Source organism: Lates calcarifer, linkage group LG15 (genome assembly GCF_001640805.2).
Source record: "Lates calcarifer isolate ASB-BC8 linkage group LG15, TLL_Latcal_v3, whole genome shotgun sequence".
Lineage (NCBI taxonomy): Eukaryota > Metazoa > Chordata > Actinopteri > Centropomidae > Lates > Lates calcarifer.
In genome coordinates this window covers 15,763,857-15,785,499 of record NC_066847.1, presented here as the reverse complement: position 1 = coordinate 15,785,499, position 21,643 = coordinate 15,763,857, and the positions used below count along the sequence as shown (strand labels likewise).

At 40.8% G+C, this 21,643-nt stretch overlaps 1 protein-coding gene across 2 annotated transcripts in view; it reads right to left on the bottom strand.

The window, feature by feature from the left end:
• Positions 1-16,542: 16,542 nt before the first annotated feature.
• gask1a (golgi associated kinase 1A) overlaps positions 16,543-21,643 on the bottom strand; it is a 39,205-nt gene continuing 34,104 nt past the window's right edge. For both annotated transcript variants that reach the window (XM_051076251.1, XM_018665776.2), the window contains 2 exons: positions 20,272-20,375; positions 16,543-18,849 (listed from right to left, as the gene is read on the bottom strand). In XM_051076251.1, the coding sequence (XP_050932208.1) occupies positions 18,645-18,849; positions 20,272-20,375 (309 nt within the window). In that variant the 3' untranslated portion in view covers positions 16,543-18,644. The remainder of the gene's footprint in view (positions 18,850-20,271; positions 20,376-21,643) is intronic.

The following is a 21,643-nucleotide window of genomic DNA, read 5'->3' as shown; positions in this document are numbered from 1 at the left end:
TTTGTGCAGGTTTCTCTACAGGTGTAATGGGACCTACTCTGATAATCTCACTAGGATTACTGACTACAGGAAGTCACAGCATCTGGCTGATGCTCTCCCAGCAAGTTAGAGCCCATAACTTTTGCTAAAATGCTGTGTTGATATTTTGTTTATCTATGGATTAAACAAGGAGATACAGTGTTGATTAATGATCTTTAGAGATGCAGGTAATTGTAGTTTTCTGATTTTGTCCTGCTGACTTGTTGTTTCCTCTGCTTTCAGGCTGTATGCTAAGCTAGGCGAACTGCCACAGTGAGATGAAAAATACATTCTCTAAATTCTAATCCTCTGTCCCTGTGTTCATTATTCACTGGTCTGTTGTTACAGTCAATCCTTTGCGATACAATACAACAAGTGAACAGTAGCACAGAGCACACTGACAAGGTGTCTTAGTGACACAGCTGATTCGTCACTAAGATGCTATGACGCTATGACTAATGACAGTGTGTGTGTGTGTGCATGTCAGGGGACTGTCAAGAGAAGAAAGCAGAGGGGAAAGAGAAAAAAGGAGGAGAGCAAAGAGACAGATGAGCTCTATGAGAGAGAGATTTCTGGGAATAAGGCTAAGTTGTCAGAACTGAACTTGGAGAAATGGGTGCCGAGGCCCAGTCTACCTCTACTACAGCAGAGGAGATGAATCCCAGAGAAGGGGAGGAGCAGAGGCTAGGTCAGGAAGGTCCTGTATGGGAGGTCTTGTTTTTTTGCTGAGGATGGGGGTGTCCCTTCCACAGGCTTCAAAATCTTGAAATCTTTCAAAAATCTTGAAATAAAGCTTGAAAAACACTTTCTTTATTTTTTACAGCGTGTTGCCCTTTAGTGTCTTCTTGTCAGATCTCTTATCTGTGTTCCAGAGCTGCATTGACAATTTGCCATTTCCAAGTCAACACTGTAAATACAGATTATCTCTCTCTGTTCAAACATTTCAGGCACACATAAATCCGAAGGGGACATCTGTACCAGCCTCATCTCACACAAAACCATATCCTACACAAAAGAACAAAACCTTCATGCTACATTCTGGTAATTATTTTACCAGTGCATTTTTCTATACAATTTCTAACCCCTGTTTCCTTCTAATATGCCGTGTTTTCTAAGACTCTCTGACACCAAGACGCTCTCTGCTGCTCTCTGAGTTCAAATGACATGTCAGAGGTCAAATGTTCATGTGCTGTTGTTTTTACTCAACTCAGTAACTGCAATGAAAGATCCAACCTCAGCTGAATTAACAGTATGTTTTTATCCCTAAGCTCAAGATCCAGCTGTGTCAGTTGACCTTTCAACAGCCAAGCAGCTCTTGTATTAACCTCCTCGTGACACTGATAATCTTGCTTCTCTCTTTTTCTCACATTGTTAATATCATTGCTACAAATGTACACGTCACTACAAGTCAAGCCTGAACCATTTAAGCTGGCAGGAGTGACCTACTGTATGTGAATTGAGTTTTCAGGTGAATTTTTTTCTGTAAGCTTTGTATTCAGACAACGTTGCTCTATCGCCCATCATGATCCTCCAAAAGGGAGCTTGGACTCGCTAATGGGTTTCTGGCTTTTCACAGAAACATTGTGCTGCTGTGAGGAAGGGTGTAAGGTTAATCTGTATGTGTTTGAAGTTAGGGTTGTGCCTCATTGACTCTCTCCCTCTCTGCTCTCATCGCTCTCTTCATCTCCTCTGTTCTCTTTCTCTCTCTGTCTGTTTTGCGCGCACACACACACACACACACACACACGCACACACACACACACACACACGCAGTGCTTTGAACTGTGACTAGAGCTCTCTGTGTCTCTGTATTTTGTCTTTGCCCCTCTGTGATCTGTGTTAAAAGGTTAAGGTGACTTTGGGGGATTGCGCAGGGCAGGGAGTGTGTAAAGTTCATGTTTCTGACTGTGCCACTGGCGGCATAATAAAAGTTTTTTGCTTTATTGGCATAGAGAGTGTCACATAGATGTAACCTTCCTGTGATAGACTGGCGATCTGTCCAGGGCATACCCCGCCTCTCGCCCAATGTCAGCTGGGATAGGCTCCAGCCCATAAACAGTATAGATAATGAATGAATAAATGTAACCCTTATAATGAAGCCACTGCAGCAGACAGCCAACACCACTGATTCTCATGTTACAGGTGGCTGCATGATGCAGATGAAAGCAGCTCTTCTGTAGGAACATGATCATAATATGTGTCATTTTTAATTAGACAGACTCTGATGTAACAATCCCATGTGCTGTTTGTTTGGAGAGCAGTTACACTGGTTGACAACATGAGAAAAGCAGCCATCCAACCACTGCTGGGTTACTATGAAGCAATTCAGCATTGGTGACTTTCTAAGGGCCAGGGGCTAATATTTAAAAAGTACACAACTACTACTACTGCTACTATTACTAGTGTTACTATTTCAGCAGTAAAACCACATCTACTAACATTACTGCTATTATTACCACTAATAGATCTACCTGTGTGATTACTACTAATCACTACAAACTGCTATTGGACTTGCTGCTACTGCTACTGTATAACACTGATAAAACTAGCTGGAGTTCAGTTTCGTTTGTCTGACGTCAGATAACCAGTTAGCTAGTTGAAACTAACTAACCGCACCATGATGGCAGCTGTTTAACTCGGTCAGATGATGTCTGGGGATGAATGACACTGAGCTTCAAACAGTCTGCTAGCATCACTCTCCAGTTACCTGTATCACTCTTCAGTGGATTCAGCCTTCTGTCTGGTTTGTTGAGTAGTCCACCATGTTGAGTAGAGAATTTCGTAGTAATGACAAAATAGTTCACTTCACCCCCACCAACACACAAGCACCTCAAGGTGCAGCACACAGAAAATGAGGTAACCTAACATTTAGATGTTAAATAACATTCACTGTATTTTAAAGCCAAATTAAGCTCAGTACTGAAGGCAGTGGTATGACATGTCATTGCTACTGTTCTTGTAGATGGGGGTTTACCCATCCATCCATTATCTATACCTCTTACACCCTGAACAGATCACCAGTCTATCACAAGGCTGACATATATAGACAAACACCCACTCACACAGATTCACACCTACAGGCAATTTAGAGTCACCAATTAACCTAATGCATGTCTACTTATCAGTAGCCCCTAGTTGGCTAACCATTTGCTTAAGTTTATTTTGGAGTGCTAAAGTCTGTGTAAAGCAGTAAGACTAATGATCTGAATTAGTCACACCACAGAAAAATGTGCTATTAACCACCTGGCTAAATTTGAATGTTAAAAAATAAGCAAATAAATAAAATTAGGTTTCATTCATCAATCATGAGAAAATAAGATGCTCTCTCTGCGCTGAAATGCTGGAGGTGTGTGGTAGTTAGCTAGCAAAACCTGTAATAGTCGACCGGGAGAAGCACTGAGGCTGATGCAGCACTGCTATTTATAACGATCACAGTTTTAGGGGCGGGGCTATGCTGAGTGGTGGCTCCACCACCATTTCAGACCCACCCATAAAATCCTGAGAATGAAACTGATGGAAAACTGTGAAACGGTCTAACTCCACAATGCTGTAATACAGCGTTAACAGACTCTACACATTCTGATATAAATAATGTCTTTAGAGACAAATCTCTGAATTGGCTTTACACTGACTTTAAACATACAAACTGCATTAAAGTATGCTCAGGTTAATGCCCACACACATATGATCAAGGTCAGATCTTGTTCATTTTGAATAGGTCTGTGTAAATGAAGTCTATCTGAGGCATCTACAGGTCATTAAACTGTTCAGCATAATGCATAGAACACTGGTTTTGGGCTTGAATAAGAAAGTAGCCAGCTGTCCAGTATTTAGCTTGTGCTGTACACAAAGAGGTTCCAAACACTTTCTCTATTAATGTATTCAATTGGTTTTGTACATATTATCGTAAACACTCTGGGGGTATAACATGGTCTAGTAAAACACTATCACTATGGCCTACAAAATAACAGAATAAAATCAACACTTTTCTCACAAAACTGAACTCTAGTGAACTGAGCTGGGATTTATTGCAGAGCTATTGTAGAAGTTTCTTTTTGATTATTAAAGGTTTTCTTTCCTGTGGATTCTCAGTGTTTGTGTCATCCAACAGAAAGTTAAAGGATTTTTGAAGCTGGGCCTTATTTACTCATGTTTTTTGGTGTAAATGATTTATAGGGACAACAATCTATTGGTGCAGGATTCAGCAACAACAGTGTACCTGGAAGCACTGAACAGCTGCTGCCATGTAAACAAACTATGAAATTGTCCACTAAAGTGCTTGTTTGTTTGTTTTTTTTTTTTTTGTTTTTTTTTTTTTAAAACACTGACAGGCTCAGATTATTGTGTCCTTCACCACTGTCCTCCAAACTGAGGTGAAATGGACATTGCAGGCTTGGAGGTTTTTGACCGTTCACTCACAGTATTCAGCAGTAGTGCTTCAGCTGACCATGGCACCTCTGCTCTATTGAACACTTTCACTTCAGCTGAAACTTAGCCTGAAACTTCAGCCTTGTCAGTACTTCTACTTTAATAGATGCTTCAGCTCTGCTCTCTGTGTTCCTATTTCAGCTTCTAAACTTTTCCAGTTCTTTAACTTCAGTTAAACTGTTAAAGTAGAACTATCACTCTAATAAAAATGCACACAATCAGACAGTTAGATCCTGATCGGGTCATCTCACAGTTTTAGAGATTTCAGCCTTGTTACCAACAAGTCATTCACACAAATTCCACAGTGCTACACGAGCACACACAGATCCTCTTGCTCATCACTACTGTGGTAGTGTACACCTGTGTGTGTGTGTGTGTGTGTGTGTGTGTGTGTGTGTGTGTGTGTGTGTGTGTGTGTGTGTGTGTGAGCGAGATGTAGAGGGACAGTTATGGTGAAACACTGCTTGTCATTGTTATAGCAGTGTACCTGAGGGACAATCTGTGTGTTCAGTCTGGTTAATGAGACAGCTTCCAATGAACTCTGGCATCACCTCCTCTTCATGGGGATGGGTGGCTGTGGAGAAAGCTGCTCTCTACCTTTTCCTCCTTTTCTCCTGCTGTTCTGTCTTTTTGCCTGGTGGTTTCACCTGACGTCAATTAGTCACCATTTTTCTGTCATGTCAGTCTCTTCTCTTCTTCTCTCTGCTCTTTTTCCCATCCATTCATTCTGAGCAGTCTCCATCCATCTCTGAATTTTACCCACTGAGGCAGGGAAGACAGTACAGAGACATCAGCATAAATAAGGTATGAGGCGGTGTACCATTACGACATACACAAGCACACACACACACCCTTGACATTCCTGCACTCCTCCATCAGAGGAAGGGGAACGCAGGGTAAGGGTTCCCCAGGGAGGATGTTCATGTTTTCATTGAAGCAGGGAGATGCCAAATACCCCAGAAAAACAATTCAGAAGACTGGGGCTTAATGGGCCAATTTCTGTAATAATACAGAAATTAGTTCTGTTAATGAGCACTGAAAAATTGATAAGATAGTTAGTGGTTAGCTGAGTATTAATATTAAAATAAATATAAGATTTACAACAGCTTACAGCTGCTTACAATGAATATTTTATCTTATTAAAACCACCTCTGGATGAGGATGACTTGTTCTGCTTGAATATTTTACTATATAGAATACAACGTTGCTCTGTTGTAATAATCTGAATTTTTCACAAGATTGAATACCTTCCTCAAACATCATGATTTGCTTTGAAATGTGGTACATATTTCAGTTTTCTCAGTGGACTGCCAGAGGGAAATAAAAATCAAACTGCTAATTACACCCATGAATGGCTGGAGTTATTACCTTAGCTTATTCAATGCATAAAATCACTCGGCTGACTGGAAAATAAATGTCAGAAATACTCTGAGAAGGATGCTTGTGTATCTTGTAGCTTAGATGACTATGGTCTAAAGATGTACACAAATTCTCTGTAGGTATTCCTGCCTTGAAGTTTTCATGATTCTTATAGTACTGTCATTTTTAGTCATGGGGTTGGTTATTCAAAATCAAAGTGGTTTATGACTTGAGGATGGCACAAGTCAAAATGTTGTGTTCAAAATCAAAAGAGTCCATTCTCTGGTCACTCTGAATGTGCTCAGTAAATTTCATGAAAGTCCGTCAGGTTTTAGTAACACTAGCAGCACGGTTCTATAGAGATGACAGTGTTGTTTGGTCGGTCAGTTGGCCCTCCACTTCCATCAAATTGAAATTTTCAACGGCAACTGGATGGACTGCTATGAACTTTGATATTCATGGTCCCCAGAGGATGCTGCCTGCTGACTTTGGTGATCCCCTTGACTTTTCATCTAGCCACTGACAGGTTTGCAAGTCTACCATTTATCATTAATTATGTTAACATTAAGTAGCAATATATTTTCTTTTGTTTATCAAGGATGAATTTCCCTGTACACTTAATAGTGTGAATGGCACAACATTTGGCACAACATTCATGGCTCCAAGACAGTGACTCCTCTCTTTTCATGAAGTGCCCAGTAAAGACAAGCTCACAGGGACAGGGCTCAAGACTGCAGTTGTTAACCTAAGTGTTACCTCTTATTAATCTCATTCACAGATATTTTTATACATTGTACATTAATGCTACAAGTGGTGCCTGGTTGTTTTGAGTTTCAGACATTAAGGGAATGTGAACAAGCTGATGGCCACTAAACAAATCCTTTTGTGCATGCTACTCAGCTGCATGTAATCAGTCTTGTCACAGGATGCATGCATGCATGTTATATCAGTAAAGACTGTCACTGAAGTATCAGCAGAAGCATCAGCCCTTGTGTTCAACCCTCCTTATGTGAAGATGTTCTCAGGTTCTGCCAGTTCCACAACCCAACCTGACAAACAAAGCTGGTTCTATTCCTGTCCATGCTAACCAGCTATCCCCTGACCTTCATTAAGAGTTGAGATCAAACCATAAAATATTTCTACACAGGCTGCACACTCCACTAACTACACATTCCTCCACACTTCCTGTCTGTCTGGCCAAGGACGGATTGGACTCCTAATTTTTGACAAATGGAAATTCACTCAACTGTTGCCACCAAACAAATACTCCTCTCTCAAGTATCTACTATTACTATATACTATTACGTGATGAACACTGTTGTCTTCCATTCCCATTTCATTCTAGGTGACATGAACATCTGACATTTCGACAGTCCAAGCTCTGTAAACTTCCTGTCCCTAATACACTCTCAAATTAAGCTAAAACAGGTTTGCAGGCCTTCGACTCACAAAGAACTTGACCTCATCTTCATCTGAAACTGTGCTGCAGACTGCCGGTCAAGCCTTTGCACCTTTTTGACCATAATGTTACTCACTTCACTGTATGCCTCTCAGAACTACCATCCATCCCCACCTCTGGTTTCATTTCTACTGCAACCTCCACAACCTGTCTAGCACCCACTTTTTGTCAGTGGTGGCCTCCACCACCCCAAAGCTGCATACTGATCTCAGAACTGTGGAGAGAAAATGATGGTCTAAAACCAGGTACTCCACTGATCTCAGCAGCTATCAATCAGCCCTAGCTTTCTTTTCATCCAGTGTCAGTGCTGCCAGAACTTTCTTTTACAAGATCAGAACCACCAGAGACACTTGGAAATAATTTTCCACCTTCAAAACACTACTCAGTCCTCCACCACCTCCACCAGTCACAAACCTCTCAGCTGATATCTTTGCCTCCTTCTTTATTGAAAAGGTGCACTCTCTGATATGGGCATCTCGGGCAAAGTGCTCTCTTGGTTTGAATCCTATCTCATTCGGCGCTCCTTCATTGTGTCATGGCAAAGACAAACATCCTTATTCCATCCCCATTCTGACTCCTCCCCATAGGGAAACCCCAAGGACCAATACTGGCACTCCTCCTCATTGTAAAATACACCACATCCTTGGGTCCATTTATCTGCTTGCATGGCTTCTTATCACAATATTAGGAGATATTAATGCAGGATCAATATCCCACACACTTTGAAGACACCGAGTAGGATACAGTCTCAACATACTGTAGCTTTAACTGTTTTTGACTCTCTGATTTGCAGGACTGCATAGATTTTTTCTGCAGAATTTTTGTAAGAACACCTCCTGAACAGTTCATGATCAGCAGGTCTGTCATAAAATGCTGTTGTTGGTGCATTTGCTTTCAGACCACAAGCAAGCCACATCAGTGTGCTTAGAGGTAAACCAAGACCCTCCTTTTCAAATAGTGTTGGTCTGATTTTTTAGTCTGCGCCAGAGTTTGACTGACAGCTTTCCCACCTGCCCAGATGAAATGCAAGCCTGTAAATGCACCAGAGTTCAATTTAACCAAAGCCAGCAGGTTAGGAGGCATCAGGCATGAAAGCATCCTTATACATATGGCAGAACTTTCTGGAGGAGGGTTCCGTTGTCTTACCTCATCATAAACCTCTCCAGTGCGAAGAATGGTGGTGGCAGCATGGCGTGGGAATGGTTCTCTGCAGCAGGCCCTGGAAGGCCTGTGAGGGTACAGAGTAAAATAGCAAATCTGATCCACACAGACTCAAGGCTGTAACCGCGGCCAAAGGTGCATACTAAATACTGATTTGGAGGTTTATCAGTGTCAGACAAGACACATTAAATCTACATTGATCCAGTGTTGTAAGACAGTAAAACCTGACCACTTTTTACAGGCACTATATCTTCATACCTGAAGCTAATGGCTACTTCTATCAAGACAGGCTGACTTATCCATTGTGTTCTTTTAGTTTCTAAGTGTCTGAGAATAGCAATGCAACTGCTGCTTAACGAACAATACACTAAAGAAACTAGCACTGTAGAACACACAGTAGAAAGTCACTGCAAAGATATTAGCTGAGGTACAAGAAATCAAGGTTATTCTTTTCTTACACACATATACAGTACATACACTCAAGCACACATTATGAAGACAAGCAGAGTTACTTAGGTGGCAGCAAATGTCAGAATAGTTACAGATGCCACGTCTTCCACCTAAAATGGGATTATACCTGTGAACGTGAGCTGGTTCTTGTAAAAGTTAATTTACATCTTTTCAAATGGGAACCTTACTCAGTTAATTCATACTTTTAAACCTGCTAAATCCAGTGAGAGGTTAACCTAATAGGAGGTTAACCAAACATGAATGCACCATGGAAACAAATGAATGGACATGACACTAGCTGACCAGAGCATTTGGAATATTCCACTGTACTGAGGGTAGAGCTGGATAATAACCTGCTGCTTTGGCAGTGTTAAGCATCTTGAAGGAAACAGTGAAGTCAGTGGCTGACAGGCTGCCATGCTACAGACATAGGATCAGTGCAGGAGTCAGGAGAATCAGCTGTGCCAGCCTAGTTGGCAGCTATTCAAGCAACAATAGCCAGGACTCTGAGACCAAACCAGACAAGCCAGGGTGATTTCATGTCACTCAGCAGCCTATTTTCCACAGGAAGAGACAGCTTATTTTCATTATTCATACCACTCAGGACAGTGAGGGCTGTCTTATCGAGAAACCAAAGAAATGTGATTGCTTTGGTATGTTTTGCTGACACCATGCACTTAACTGAACTGAACCGTAAACTGTCATAAAGACAGGAGGCTGTCTGCCAGATTAAAGTCTGATTGACAGACAGAAGGTGTCATCTTAATCATCATAAAGGAGCAACTTATAAACTCTTCAGAAGCACTGTTCAAGCCTACAGGTGATTATATGATACTGGAAATATTTCAAGTAGAGTATTCTTTAGAGTAACTAAACATACACAAACATTCATACTGTATATACACGGTATATGGAGAATTCTATCAATAGTAAAAGTTTTGACAACAGTGCAAATAAAATCTAAAAATTCTTGTACTGTTTTGGGGAAATAAAATGGGAGTGAGACAACCTTGTGAATATTTTGAGATCACTTATAGTCACACCTGCACTGCTCTTGCTCTGTCCCATTCACTTCAACTGTCAAGCCTGTACAACTGTCAAATTTAAGAACATTTCCTCCAACTAGCACACAATGCACAGGTCACATTACCTGAACTTTTTCAGGGCTGACTGTGGGGCAGCTTCATTGGCTGGAAGGTTATTGTGACCATGCGTGTAGTCTGAATGGGCAAAACATGTTTCCAGTGGTGGTTGTGCTGAGCTAGCCTAGTACAGAGCCTAAGCATCCCCCGCTCCTCTTCAGCTGATTGACAGGCAGTGCTTCATTACTCTTTAAAGCTGCACTAATCAATATTTTTTCAAACTAATGATGGATCAAATGATCGGGTAAAGTCAAAGAGGTCACTTGTAATCTCTGTGCAGTGGACATTACATGTTAAAACACAGTTTTTCATCCTGCATGCCTATGTGCAGCAAAAATGTTGTTACTTTTCATGTTGAGGAGGTCTAGACTGCACTCTTCACAACAGTGAGTGACATGCAGCAGAGACACTCTCAGTTTCCTACTACTCATACCAACTGGATGGCACAAACACACACCCACACCTCTCCAAAAAAGTGTGTGTAATATGTTGCACAGCAGGCACAGCATGGACACCTCCACTGGATGTGTAACTGTTGGCTAACATTGCTTGGGTCAACTTGTGTCAAAATGTGTTTATGTTTTTACAGCTTGTTGCACTGCCCTCAAGTGGTCAATAAAAATTAATAGATGCAGGTTTAAAGAAAACATGTCCAATAACCTGGCTGAAATGAAATTAAAGCTGAAACCAAATAAACAGTGTTTTAAGTAGAATTTGGCCTGGACCAGCCAATGCTAAATATGTGAGACTGAATGGTATATTACATTGGCAGCGATACACATGAACCCAGTGGGGTGCAGATAGTTGCTGTAGCACTGGTATCCAGGCTGGAGGTCAGCGCCTGCTGTCTGTCCTGCAGGCTGGCGTGTGGTTAATATGTGGCAGACAGGGGGCTAATGTGTTGGCTCCTGTCACTTCGCTCACCTGTAAGGAACTGACAGTGCGCTGCAGAGAGAGCAGCAGTCCGCCTCCACATGAATCTTCACAGCAGCAGTGTCATATCAAAGGACCACGTGGTGTACTCACAAGAATGTTGGAGCACATAATCCACACTGCAGTGTTTCAGACAGGAGCTAAAGTCATTACTGAGTCAATGTAAGCTACATGAAAGGATAAAGATGGTGTAGTTATATGACTGTGCATTGTTTCAAAAATAATAATCACAAGACTTTATTCTAATCCAAAAATGTAACCACACTTTTCAGCCACTATTCCTTTTGTAGCTTTAGCTGCAGATGTGGCAATGCTGCACACAGTTTATACAGGCTCTTTGGTGGAGGCTGACTAATTCTGAGGCTGGAAGCAGTGGATGTCCCCAACTGGTTTCTATCAACCCAATATGTTTGTCTGGCTCGCAGCCTGCAACTCCACCACAGTTAGTTAATACTTTCCACACTAAGGGATGATGAGTGACTAGTGAAAGGAGTGTGAGCTGACTAACATTTTGTGCCCTACTGTGTATCCCTGTCCTCCGTCTGTTTATGTGTACTCAGTGCACCAGCTGCTCCCACACACTAATGCTGTTATTAATACATTGCTGTTATCAGGAGAAGGAGCACTGAATGAAGAGGGTGCTATCTGTGGGTTTTACAGACTACAAGTAAAAAAAATAAGTTCTTTTCTTCAGAGAGATTCACTACGATTGCAAGGGCCCACTGGTTGTTGTTGAGGACAGAAGATCCACTTTGGGATTTGACTCAGGCCTTCTTACTGCTATACATCTTAGCTGGTGGTTAATACTGTGGTGGCGATCAAGGTATGTAATTTTGATTGAGATGGCTGAAATGTTCTAAAAGTCAGTTTTTGCTTCTGTTGTAAAGCAACGTGTCACTTCCCTGTCAATGCAATACATCAGTTTAAACAGATCTTATGTTTGACAACCATAATGATGGAGAACACAATAACTGATTGCATCTTCATGTGTTATTTGTCAGATTGATTGATGCAAGAAATAGCATTCATTAAGTCTCTTGTGGAGTTTTCCTCATGTTTATGTATGTGGGCTCAAAGTAAGATCAAAAAGATTTAATAAAAGTTTCATAAAAGTTTGTACAGTGATGTTCACAAGTAAGAAGTTATAGATAAACCTCTTTTCTACACAAACACCATGCGAACCTCAGCACTCAAAGTTCCTAGTCAGGTTCAGGAGTAAAGACTGGGTCAAAATTCATAGCTGTAACTTTAGTGTCACACAGTGTGATGTACCACACAGCTGTGTGCTCAGACCTCTTCTGTACTCCTTCACCCATGACGACGTTCCTATACATGGTTTTAACAACAGAGAGTACCACAGAGGAAGGCCTGATCAGAGGGAGACTGCCTACAGGGACGAGGTCCAGAACCTGGTCACATAGTGTTAGAACAACAACCCAGCCCTTTACACCCAGAAGACCAAGGAGATCATTGTGGATTTCAGGTGAGCTAGGAGCACCATACATGTCCCCATCTATGTCAACAGAGCTATAATGAAGCATTTATAAAGTTTCATCAGAGTTATTCATATACATCTTCAACAATCTCACCTGGTCTCTAAAGTCCTCCATCCTCTGGAGCCTCAAGAAAGCTCACGTGTCCCAGGATACCATTGGACTTTATCTGGTGTACCACTGAGAATGTACTCACCTCAGTATGTTGAATCTCAGTATGTTGCCCAACAGATCACTGGCACCCAACTGTCCACCAGTTGGAACATTTGCCATGAACGCTGCCTGGGCAGGGCAAAAAGCTTCATCAAGGATGCACCACACCCTAAACATGGACTTTTTGCTCTCCTCTCATCTGGCAGATGTTACTTCTTCTCTGAGGCTGAACTGCTGAACTCCACACCACAGTGTTAAACATCACTGCACTCATTACTGCGCTGTCTCAGCACTTTGACATTTGCACTGCTCATTCTTACACTGAACTTCAACTGAACTCATGCTGTTCAGATGGCTATTATTTATGTTAAACATGCAACAGTACATATACTGTACATACATACAACCTTTATAAATACACTCTCCTTTCCAACTCTGTCCACTTCACCTCTATGTTCAACATATTTATGTATTATACATATAATAATCTGTACATGTTGCTCTCCACTGCCTGTGTACAACTGTGTACATACTGCAAGATATAGCATCACTCACGCTGTAGTACTGACTCATACCTGCTCATCTGTAAATGATGCGATGATGATGTTCTTTTTGCACTTCTGGTTAGATGCTAACTGTATTTCATTGGCTTTGTACTTTTACTGTGCAATGGCAGTAAAATTGGATCTAATCCAAAAGTGATAAACTGTGTGTTATTACTGGGTGTGCCAATGCTGCCCGCAGTTATAACCTCATCTGGTCAAGTCAGTGAGAGTGTAAGGATGAAATTTCCATCATGCAAACCCATGCAGACACGCATGGATGTGGAAACTATGAATGGGCCTCGGAAGCTATGCTAGAAGCTCAGGTGTGCGTTGAGCGTAAAGCTAATCTTATCATGCTAAAATGCTAAATGAAAATGCAAAAAAGGTGATGTTCAGCAGAATAAATCTGATCAACAAGTCAACATCCCAGTGTGTCCCATCAGCATATCATCTGTCTCAGAGGCAGTTACTATGACACAGATAGGACTGTAACAGTGAGATAAGAACGTGTCCTATTAAAAATGTCTTGATCAAAACTTGTTAGCATGTTCCCTATCACATTCTCAAACCCAGAAGCTGCCGCATTCAAAAGCAGGATTTAGTGCTCAGAAATAGAGCTTAGACTGGCTGAGAGGAGAACAGATAAGAAAGGGGACAGCAGAGACTTGAGGCACTGGCCTATCTCTGATCCACTTTTCCTGCTGCATGGTTAGAAGCTGGAGAGCAGCTGAGCTCTCTGCTACAGCCTTTATTTATGGCTCACTATTGCCTGCTGTGAAAACATCATTATTAGCTGATGGGCACAAGCATAGAGTGTGTAAATATTCTCATAATCACAGGCAACCTGAAGCAGTCATCACTACAGTTTAAAGTGTGATGACTGGCGTTGATATGAAGATGAAGGCTGGCTGTGGAGTACACTTCTCTGGATTAGACTTGCTAGTTATGTTCTGCAGCTTTGACATAGACTCATTTCCTTCATTTACATCATAAATTGTACATTTCATTCTGTTTTGTTCTGAATATGTAGCCTATAAGAATCACACATGAATGAAAAATGATGTGTTTTCCCTGGATAACTATCTGATGGAACCCGGACAATTCAGCTGTTCATAACATTCCTTATGGGAAGATTGTTGAAAATACAGTCTCACCAGATGTGAGTTAGAGACAATCCTGTAGCAACTTTGAAGGTGGAAACCAAATCAAACACAGACCAAATCCAGCATCATCACAGATGGGGCTGCACCTGAAACATAGAGCTGGACACAGTTCAACAATCAGCCTCACTGTAACTGTCCCAGTGGTAAACTGCAGTATTGCAACAAACAAACAAACAAACAGATAAACAAAAACACTTGTTTTATGTGACTGAGCAGACAGGACAAAGACTCTGGGTTAACAATTTTAATTTCAATGTCTGGGTGAAAATCTTGGAGTCCAGTATCCATCACTTATAATACATGCATGGTCTGTAATCATGCTCTGTTTGCTCATGCACTATAATGCCCTGTTTCTCCTCACTGTATTTAGTGCAGTTTGAGTGTAATAAAATGCATGTACTACATAGTGCCATCAGCACTGCATCTATCAGTAATGTCACAAAATGATGATTCATGAGTGTTAATAATTGTAATAAATAATCTGTATGATTTTTTTGTACATACGCTTGACATAATGTTTCCCACCTTAAAGTCTGCAAACCTTAAAGTCTTCATGCAGTCCAATAAACAAACATTTAAACATCCTTTCATGACTTTTATGAATGCTTGACTGAAGTGTCCTGGTTCCATCAGACGGCTTCTAAGGACTGTAATACATACAAAGACAGTCGTTGATCTGGGCTAATTCTCACCATTCATTATGTATATCAAACTGGGACTTCAGCTGGGAAGAGATAAGAAAGATGAGAGAACATTCGCCCGACTTCTGTCAGAGTGAGAAATCATCTGATGATGATCTTTATAGATGAATTCAATACATGGTCCTAGGCAAATCAATGGGTAGAGTGTGTCCAGACTAAGATCTTTTATGAACTTGGAGTCACTTTGGATAAATATACCCATAGTTATCTTCATGGCCTCATTTTCCCTGAGAGCTGGCCTGTGATTCACATGTTCACATCACAGCCTCCAGGTAGCAGCAGCAGACCTGTGGCTCGCCTCTGCCTTTTATAATAGTCTGTTCTTTTAGCCCTGGACCAGATAATGACCTTCACCATACTGCTCCATGATGACAGCTATTATGGATGAGTCATGGCTGACTAGCTGCTTATGTTTGCTATTTATCTCTTCTTGTCTGCTCCATGTTCTCTCTCCCTCTCTGACGAACACACACACACACACACACACACATGTGCACACATTAGTTTTTAAACACATATAGGAAACATACATTCATTTAATGGAAATAACCCTAAACAGGGACAAGGCTAATGTGTTCTTGCAGCAGTGCACACTGTGCTATACATTAGACATAATTCCAATCTGAGATGGATTAGTTGAGATGATGATAGCAGCTCACACTAGCACTCAGTGCACAATCCACATAAGAAATGCTGAGCTTTTTGGTCAGCCAACTCAGATACACTACAGTACTGATAAAAACATGGCACTGCTGTGTCTAATCTGAGGAGATGAAAAGAGGGAACTGCAGGTTTACCTTCTCTACTCATGTCTAACCGGGGCTGTAACTACCACAACACTAATTTCACACACTCTATTTTTGAGGGGTGTAAAAATGCTAAATGCACTGTCAGGCAGTGAGAACTCACCACTGCGACTGGCTGAACCTTTTCAACTTGCTGAGTGACCATGGCAACCACACAAACCACACCAGGAAAAACATGCACAAACCATCTGTATTGATATCAGAGTTAACACAGCCCCTCTCTCACCCTACACTTCACCCGTCTCCCCCACCCTACTCATCTTGATGTTGGATTTCCTCATCCACATTAGAAACATTGCCTCCCATTTTGGTTTGCCTTTTGTGTTTGAACACAAAAAAAATCATGATGTTTAGTAATGCAGTATGCAGGCTTTATAATGTATGTATGTATTCTTGAGACGGACTCTGAGATATAAATGTAATCTAAAACTAGTGGCAGCCAGCCACATGAAAAAAAGCTAAATATTTAAATGTAAGAGAGATCAAGAGGGGATAAAGAGAGGATCACACATTTAAACCATTTCTCATTAGAACCATTTATTCAGTGATGAAAGAGGGAGCCATAGAAAATGTCATTAATCCATGAACCACCAATATGAGTGGAATGTTAATTCAGAGCTGGTAAGGCATAAAACAAAACAAAACCAAAAAAAAAAGGTTGTGACGATTCAGCTCTACTTCAGCTTCAGCCCGACTCCTTCCCTAATGACATTCCTCCCTTTTCTCCCCCCCCCCCCCCCCCCCCTTTTTTTTTTCTTCTACTGCTGTGCATTTAAACGATGTGTGAGGACAGCCACTTAGAATTAGGACGCAGTCCAGAAGCTATTTGCCGTCAGCCATGTTTAATCTCTTGATTAAAAGCAGAAAAGCTTATCTCATAAAACAGACATCCAAATCAATCACCCGATCTGCTGCTAGCTCTCTGTAAAATATAAAAATAGAAAAAAAAAATATGTTTCTTTCCCCTAAATTGCTTGGAAAATCAGCACTTGCTGTCATAGGGGAGTGGGTGAATAATTTGTCTCACATTTACCTTCTGTGGGGGGGCATTTGGTGAGATGTTATTGAGTGCAGATGGAAGGCTGAATGAAAAACATGAATATGTCTGGAGTGACAAGCATCCCGCATCAACAGACAGAACTACAGGAGCATTTCATTTAGCACAGACGATCCAATGGTTACCATGAATGAGATGCTTTGGAAATGAAAGCACCTTGAGGTTTTTGTTTGATTGTGTTTCTAGAGCAGAATTTAATTGCTCTCTAAGTGCAACATGAATAATAACTGTCTCAGCTCCACTTTTATAGATCATGAAGGTAAGATGTGTCAGTGACTGTAATGTCGTTTGTGGTAATGTCTTCTCTGTTACACAATACAGATGTGCTTTGTAACTGAGTAGTCAGTACCACTCTGATAGGGTACCCTTTCCCTTTGCAAAGGCTTCATGAGCTGTAACTAAAAGCTGGTTAATAAATGACTTGCTAATTCTGTACAGATCAGTTGTACCTCATTAGATTATGGCTGGTGTTTATCCTCCTCCAGCAGAACCATTTGACCTCTGGAGCAATTAGTTTAGTAGTCTACATTAGCAGATAATAATTTAATTATCACTAGTAACATTACTATTACTGTCTTATTGGTATCACCTTACATTTTTTTTTTTTAAATGGAACCTGTGTTATGCTATGTTCTCCTCTCACTATTCTCTACCTATCCACCCCACCCCCCTTCCTCAACCCAACCGGTCGAGGCAGATGGGTGTCCACTCTGAGTCTAGTTCTGTTCGAGGTTTCTGCCTCTTAAAGGAAGTTCTTCCTCTCCACTGTCGCCTAGTGCTGCTCATGGTGGGATCTGTTGGGTCTCTCTCTGTAAAGTAGAGAATGGTCTAGACCTGCTCTACATGAAAAGTGCCTTGAGATGACTTTAGTTGTGATTCAGCGCTATATAAATAAAATTGAACTAAATTGAATTGAACCTCAAAATGTGCTGCAGAGCATCTGGACCTAAATCTGATTATGAACAACTTATTGACATTTATAACTGCAGACGACTGATTCTTATGAGAAAGTATAATAATAACTGTAAATGACTCATCTTGCTGATGGCTTGAAAACAATGAGAGAACAGTGAACCTTCATCAGCACTTGGGACTGCAGACTTGATGGTTTATTTGAAAGTGAGAAACTTAATATTTATGAAAGACTTGACTTTTAATGACTCACTAGCCAGAGAGATTTTTGACAACCTCACAACCTCCAATTAAATTAAATGACCTGGCCACTGGGTGCAACTTATAAACTGGTTAAGAGGATGTTAGAGAAAAGTTGAAGCTGCTCTCTTATCAAAACAAAACAAAACAAAACAAAACAAAACAAAACAAAACAAAAAATTCATATTTATTTGGTTTAGCGACAGACTCCTTTGTGTGTGATAACCAGTCTCAACCATTTCATTGTACTAACTGTCATTGTTCTGTGACAGAGACGAGCCTGGCTGCAGCCTGCTGCCCATAATAACAAGAGCTGACAAAGATCCACTAGAGGAAAAGTGCCTCTATCATTAGTTTGGAACACGACAACAGATGACTTTTGTGATTTCAGTCCAACCTCTGGACACAGCATCATACTGTATTTTTTGTAACACCCTAAAAGAAGTTTTTTTTCTACATACAAGCTTGTCTGATGTTCTGACTTAGCCGAGTCATCAAATCTCTTCAGGTTTTAGTTCACTCAGGGACTCTTTTTGTTGCAGAGTGATTTCTGAATGTCATATTGAGCTTATCAACCTGAATCCTGTGTTTAATTTCTCCTCCAGTTTGGTCGAGTCGGCTCAGTCACAGGTCCCTCTTGAGCTGGAGCTTTCTGTCCCTGATATGCTGGAGGAGAATCTTCCCTCTCTGCTCCATCACGTGGATGAGAGGCCTGAGACCGCTGACCCCACCTTGGCTGTCCCAGAATTCTCTGTCTGTGTACAAGGAGCGCAGAAGAAGACTCTCTAGACAGCCTGACTGGAGTACTGACACTGCTTTCTCTGGAAACCTGACAAGACAGACACCATTAGATTTGATGTGTTTTAGTCTCAGTAACTGTAAAAAAGGCCACTAATGTGAAATGCCTCTTCAGCAGACCCTAAAGGCTGTAGTATATTACATTATTACATCGCATATTAGTAGTGTATAACACATAAAAACAATTCATTGTAATTAAAGGTGCAGGTTTGTGAATATGGTGCAGGTAAAAAGCTCATAAACAACAATATTCATATATTTTTTGGAAGTGTACAAGTTGAAATTTTCCAGCAAATGTCAATCCAGCAAGCACTGTCTGAGATACCTTGGAGTGTTGGACGAGCACAAATGTTTGATTTTGAAAAATAATGTTTGATGAGAGGTCAAGAGGTCACCAAGATCATTAGGAATCATCTTCTAGGAAACACAGATTTCCATTCCAATTTCACTAAACTTCATCTCAGGAGCTGACTTCTCTTCTTATAAGATAAAGAGTACGGTCTAGACCTGCTCTATATGTACAGCGTCTCGAGATAACTTCTGTTGTGAATTGGCGCTATATAAATAAAATTTGACTTGACTTGACTTGACTTCTCTCTTTATGTGCACAGGCTCCTAACTCGACTTGACGGCATGTTTACAGTATGTTTGCTTATCTTTTAGGCTCATTCAACCCTTGGAAGCGCTCCAGTTTCCAGTAACCTGACACTGTCTACACAGAAAATGAAGGGAACTTTCTCACGCAGAATCCTGGATGCCTGAAAGAACTCTTGCAGCCAACCCTAAAATAAGTTCTTATAATGCCTCGGACGTGCTGCTCGGACGGTGAATGATTACATCCATCATTTACAGTAACTGTTAGTGGCTCATTTTCAGGTCATACAATATACAAAAACATAGGAAATCTTAACAAAATACTGAAAGTAAACATGAACAGAGTTTGTATAAATTCACTCCAAGAAGCAAGTGAAATGAGTTATTCTCTGGAAAATAACCAGTTTTCCTTTGATTTAGCTCCAAATTATTCAGTGATGAGAAATACTTTAACATCCTAATTCAATTCAGTTTCAAGTCCAGGCTTAAGATATGTAAGAGCATTTTATGGAGCAGCTTAGTAATCCTAAGTGACAGACAAAGGGGAATTTCTATCAGACCTGATTCATTCAGCACATTGAATAGGAGGCTAATTGAATGCACACTAATCTAATCAGACAGACATTGTATGAAACCCCTAACAAGCTTCAGCAGACGTTTCTGTGCTGCTGATTTGAAAGCCGCTCACCAGGGAAATATGTTGTTAAATGTGTTTTATTTTCTCCTGAAACATTTCCTTACATCAGTCTTTCTTCCTGCTGTGAGTCAAAATGTGTTTCTGACACTGCATGGTGTCATTTATGGAGCCAGAATGATGCAAAATACATTTCATATTTGCATCCTCCTGCTTTGTACTCACTCGTCAATGCCCTCGATCAGCCTGAAGTTCAGGTTGTCAGTGGACTGTTGTGGTCTGCCAGCATTGTCTATGAACACCAGTCTGGAGGGATCTGCCTTTCTCACCTGGACACACACACACACACACACACACACACACATTATTAATTCATTCTAATTTCATAATTGTCTTTACTCAAGGAGAGAGTCTGCAATAATAAATCATGCTCTCAAAGTAATGTATGCACAGATGAGTAATTTGTGCTCTAGAATTAATAATTTGTGCATTTTGTTAAACAACAGATCACATTGGAACATACAGTATGTTTAAGAGGAATCCAAGATTACACTTTGCTCTGCATTCAGTCCAAGTGTGTAGATCAGATTTCCCATGGTCCAACATCGTTTACCATTTACTTTTTGCTGCTTTAGCTACACAGTTGTACATGTGCTGCCACGGTAACTAAAAGCAGCCAAAATGGCCAGTGTTGCTACAATGTCCAATGTAACAACAAACAGCTGTTTGAAAACAGAGTGGAGGGGGCCAGGACAAATGTGATGGATATGATAACATAAGGATTTTAATATGAAAGAATGAATTTAGATGTAGTCACCTCACTAACTGCTAGCTTGCTGCAATCAGGCTACATGGAGTGAGGAGACACAGTAAGACTGGAACTTCAGTTCCGACTGCTACACTAACATGAAACAGAGTTGATGAGAGAGGCCTCATCAGTGTAAATGACCTACTTTGCTTTAGTGGACTTTTGTTTTTCATTCTGGACTGAGATGTGTGGACTGTGTGGATCTGTGGTCTTGGTCCAGTTGTTCGTTTATGGTGGGAGCATGATTACTGACTCCAACTACCAGGTCTCTGCAGGTTTGAGCTAAACAGCTCTGGAAGGTGTGCTTTGCATTCTGGGATGTGGCAGAGCATGCGAACTGACACATACGCAGAGGGAACATTCTCATGGTTTGTAGCGATTCTTTCTGGTTGGTTTAAGTTTACAAACTCGTCAACTGATTCAAACTACAGCTGCAGAAACACTCTTATACATTAGTTATAAAGCTTTGTTCTGTGCATTCATGTACATGAAGTATTTGAAAGCACAAATTAGTAATTTTTGTGCACACAAATTAGTTCATAATAGGCAGAGAGAGGTAGCAAAAATAATGTGTGGATGAAAAAGGCCTGTTAGGCACCTAAGACATTTTGACTAATAACACAAGGATGATCACAGGTTTTATTAACAACACATTGGTTTACAGTATTCAAGTGCATTGATTTCATTTCATTTTGTTCTTTACACCTGTGATTGTCCTGCAGCGTGGAGTAAGAATGCAGGGATATAAACCTCACACCCTTTAACAAACACAACCTTAAACAACATTCT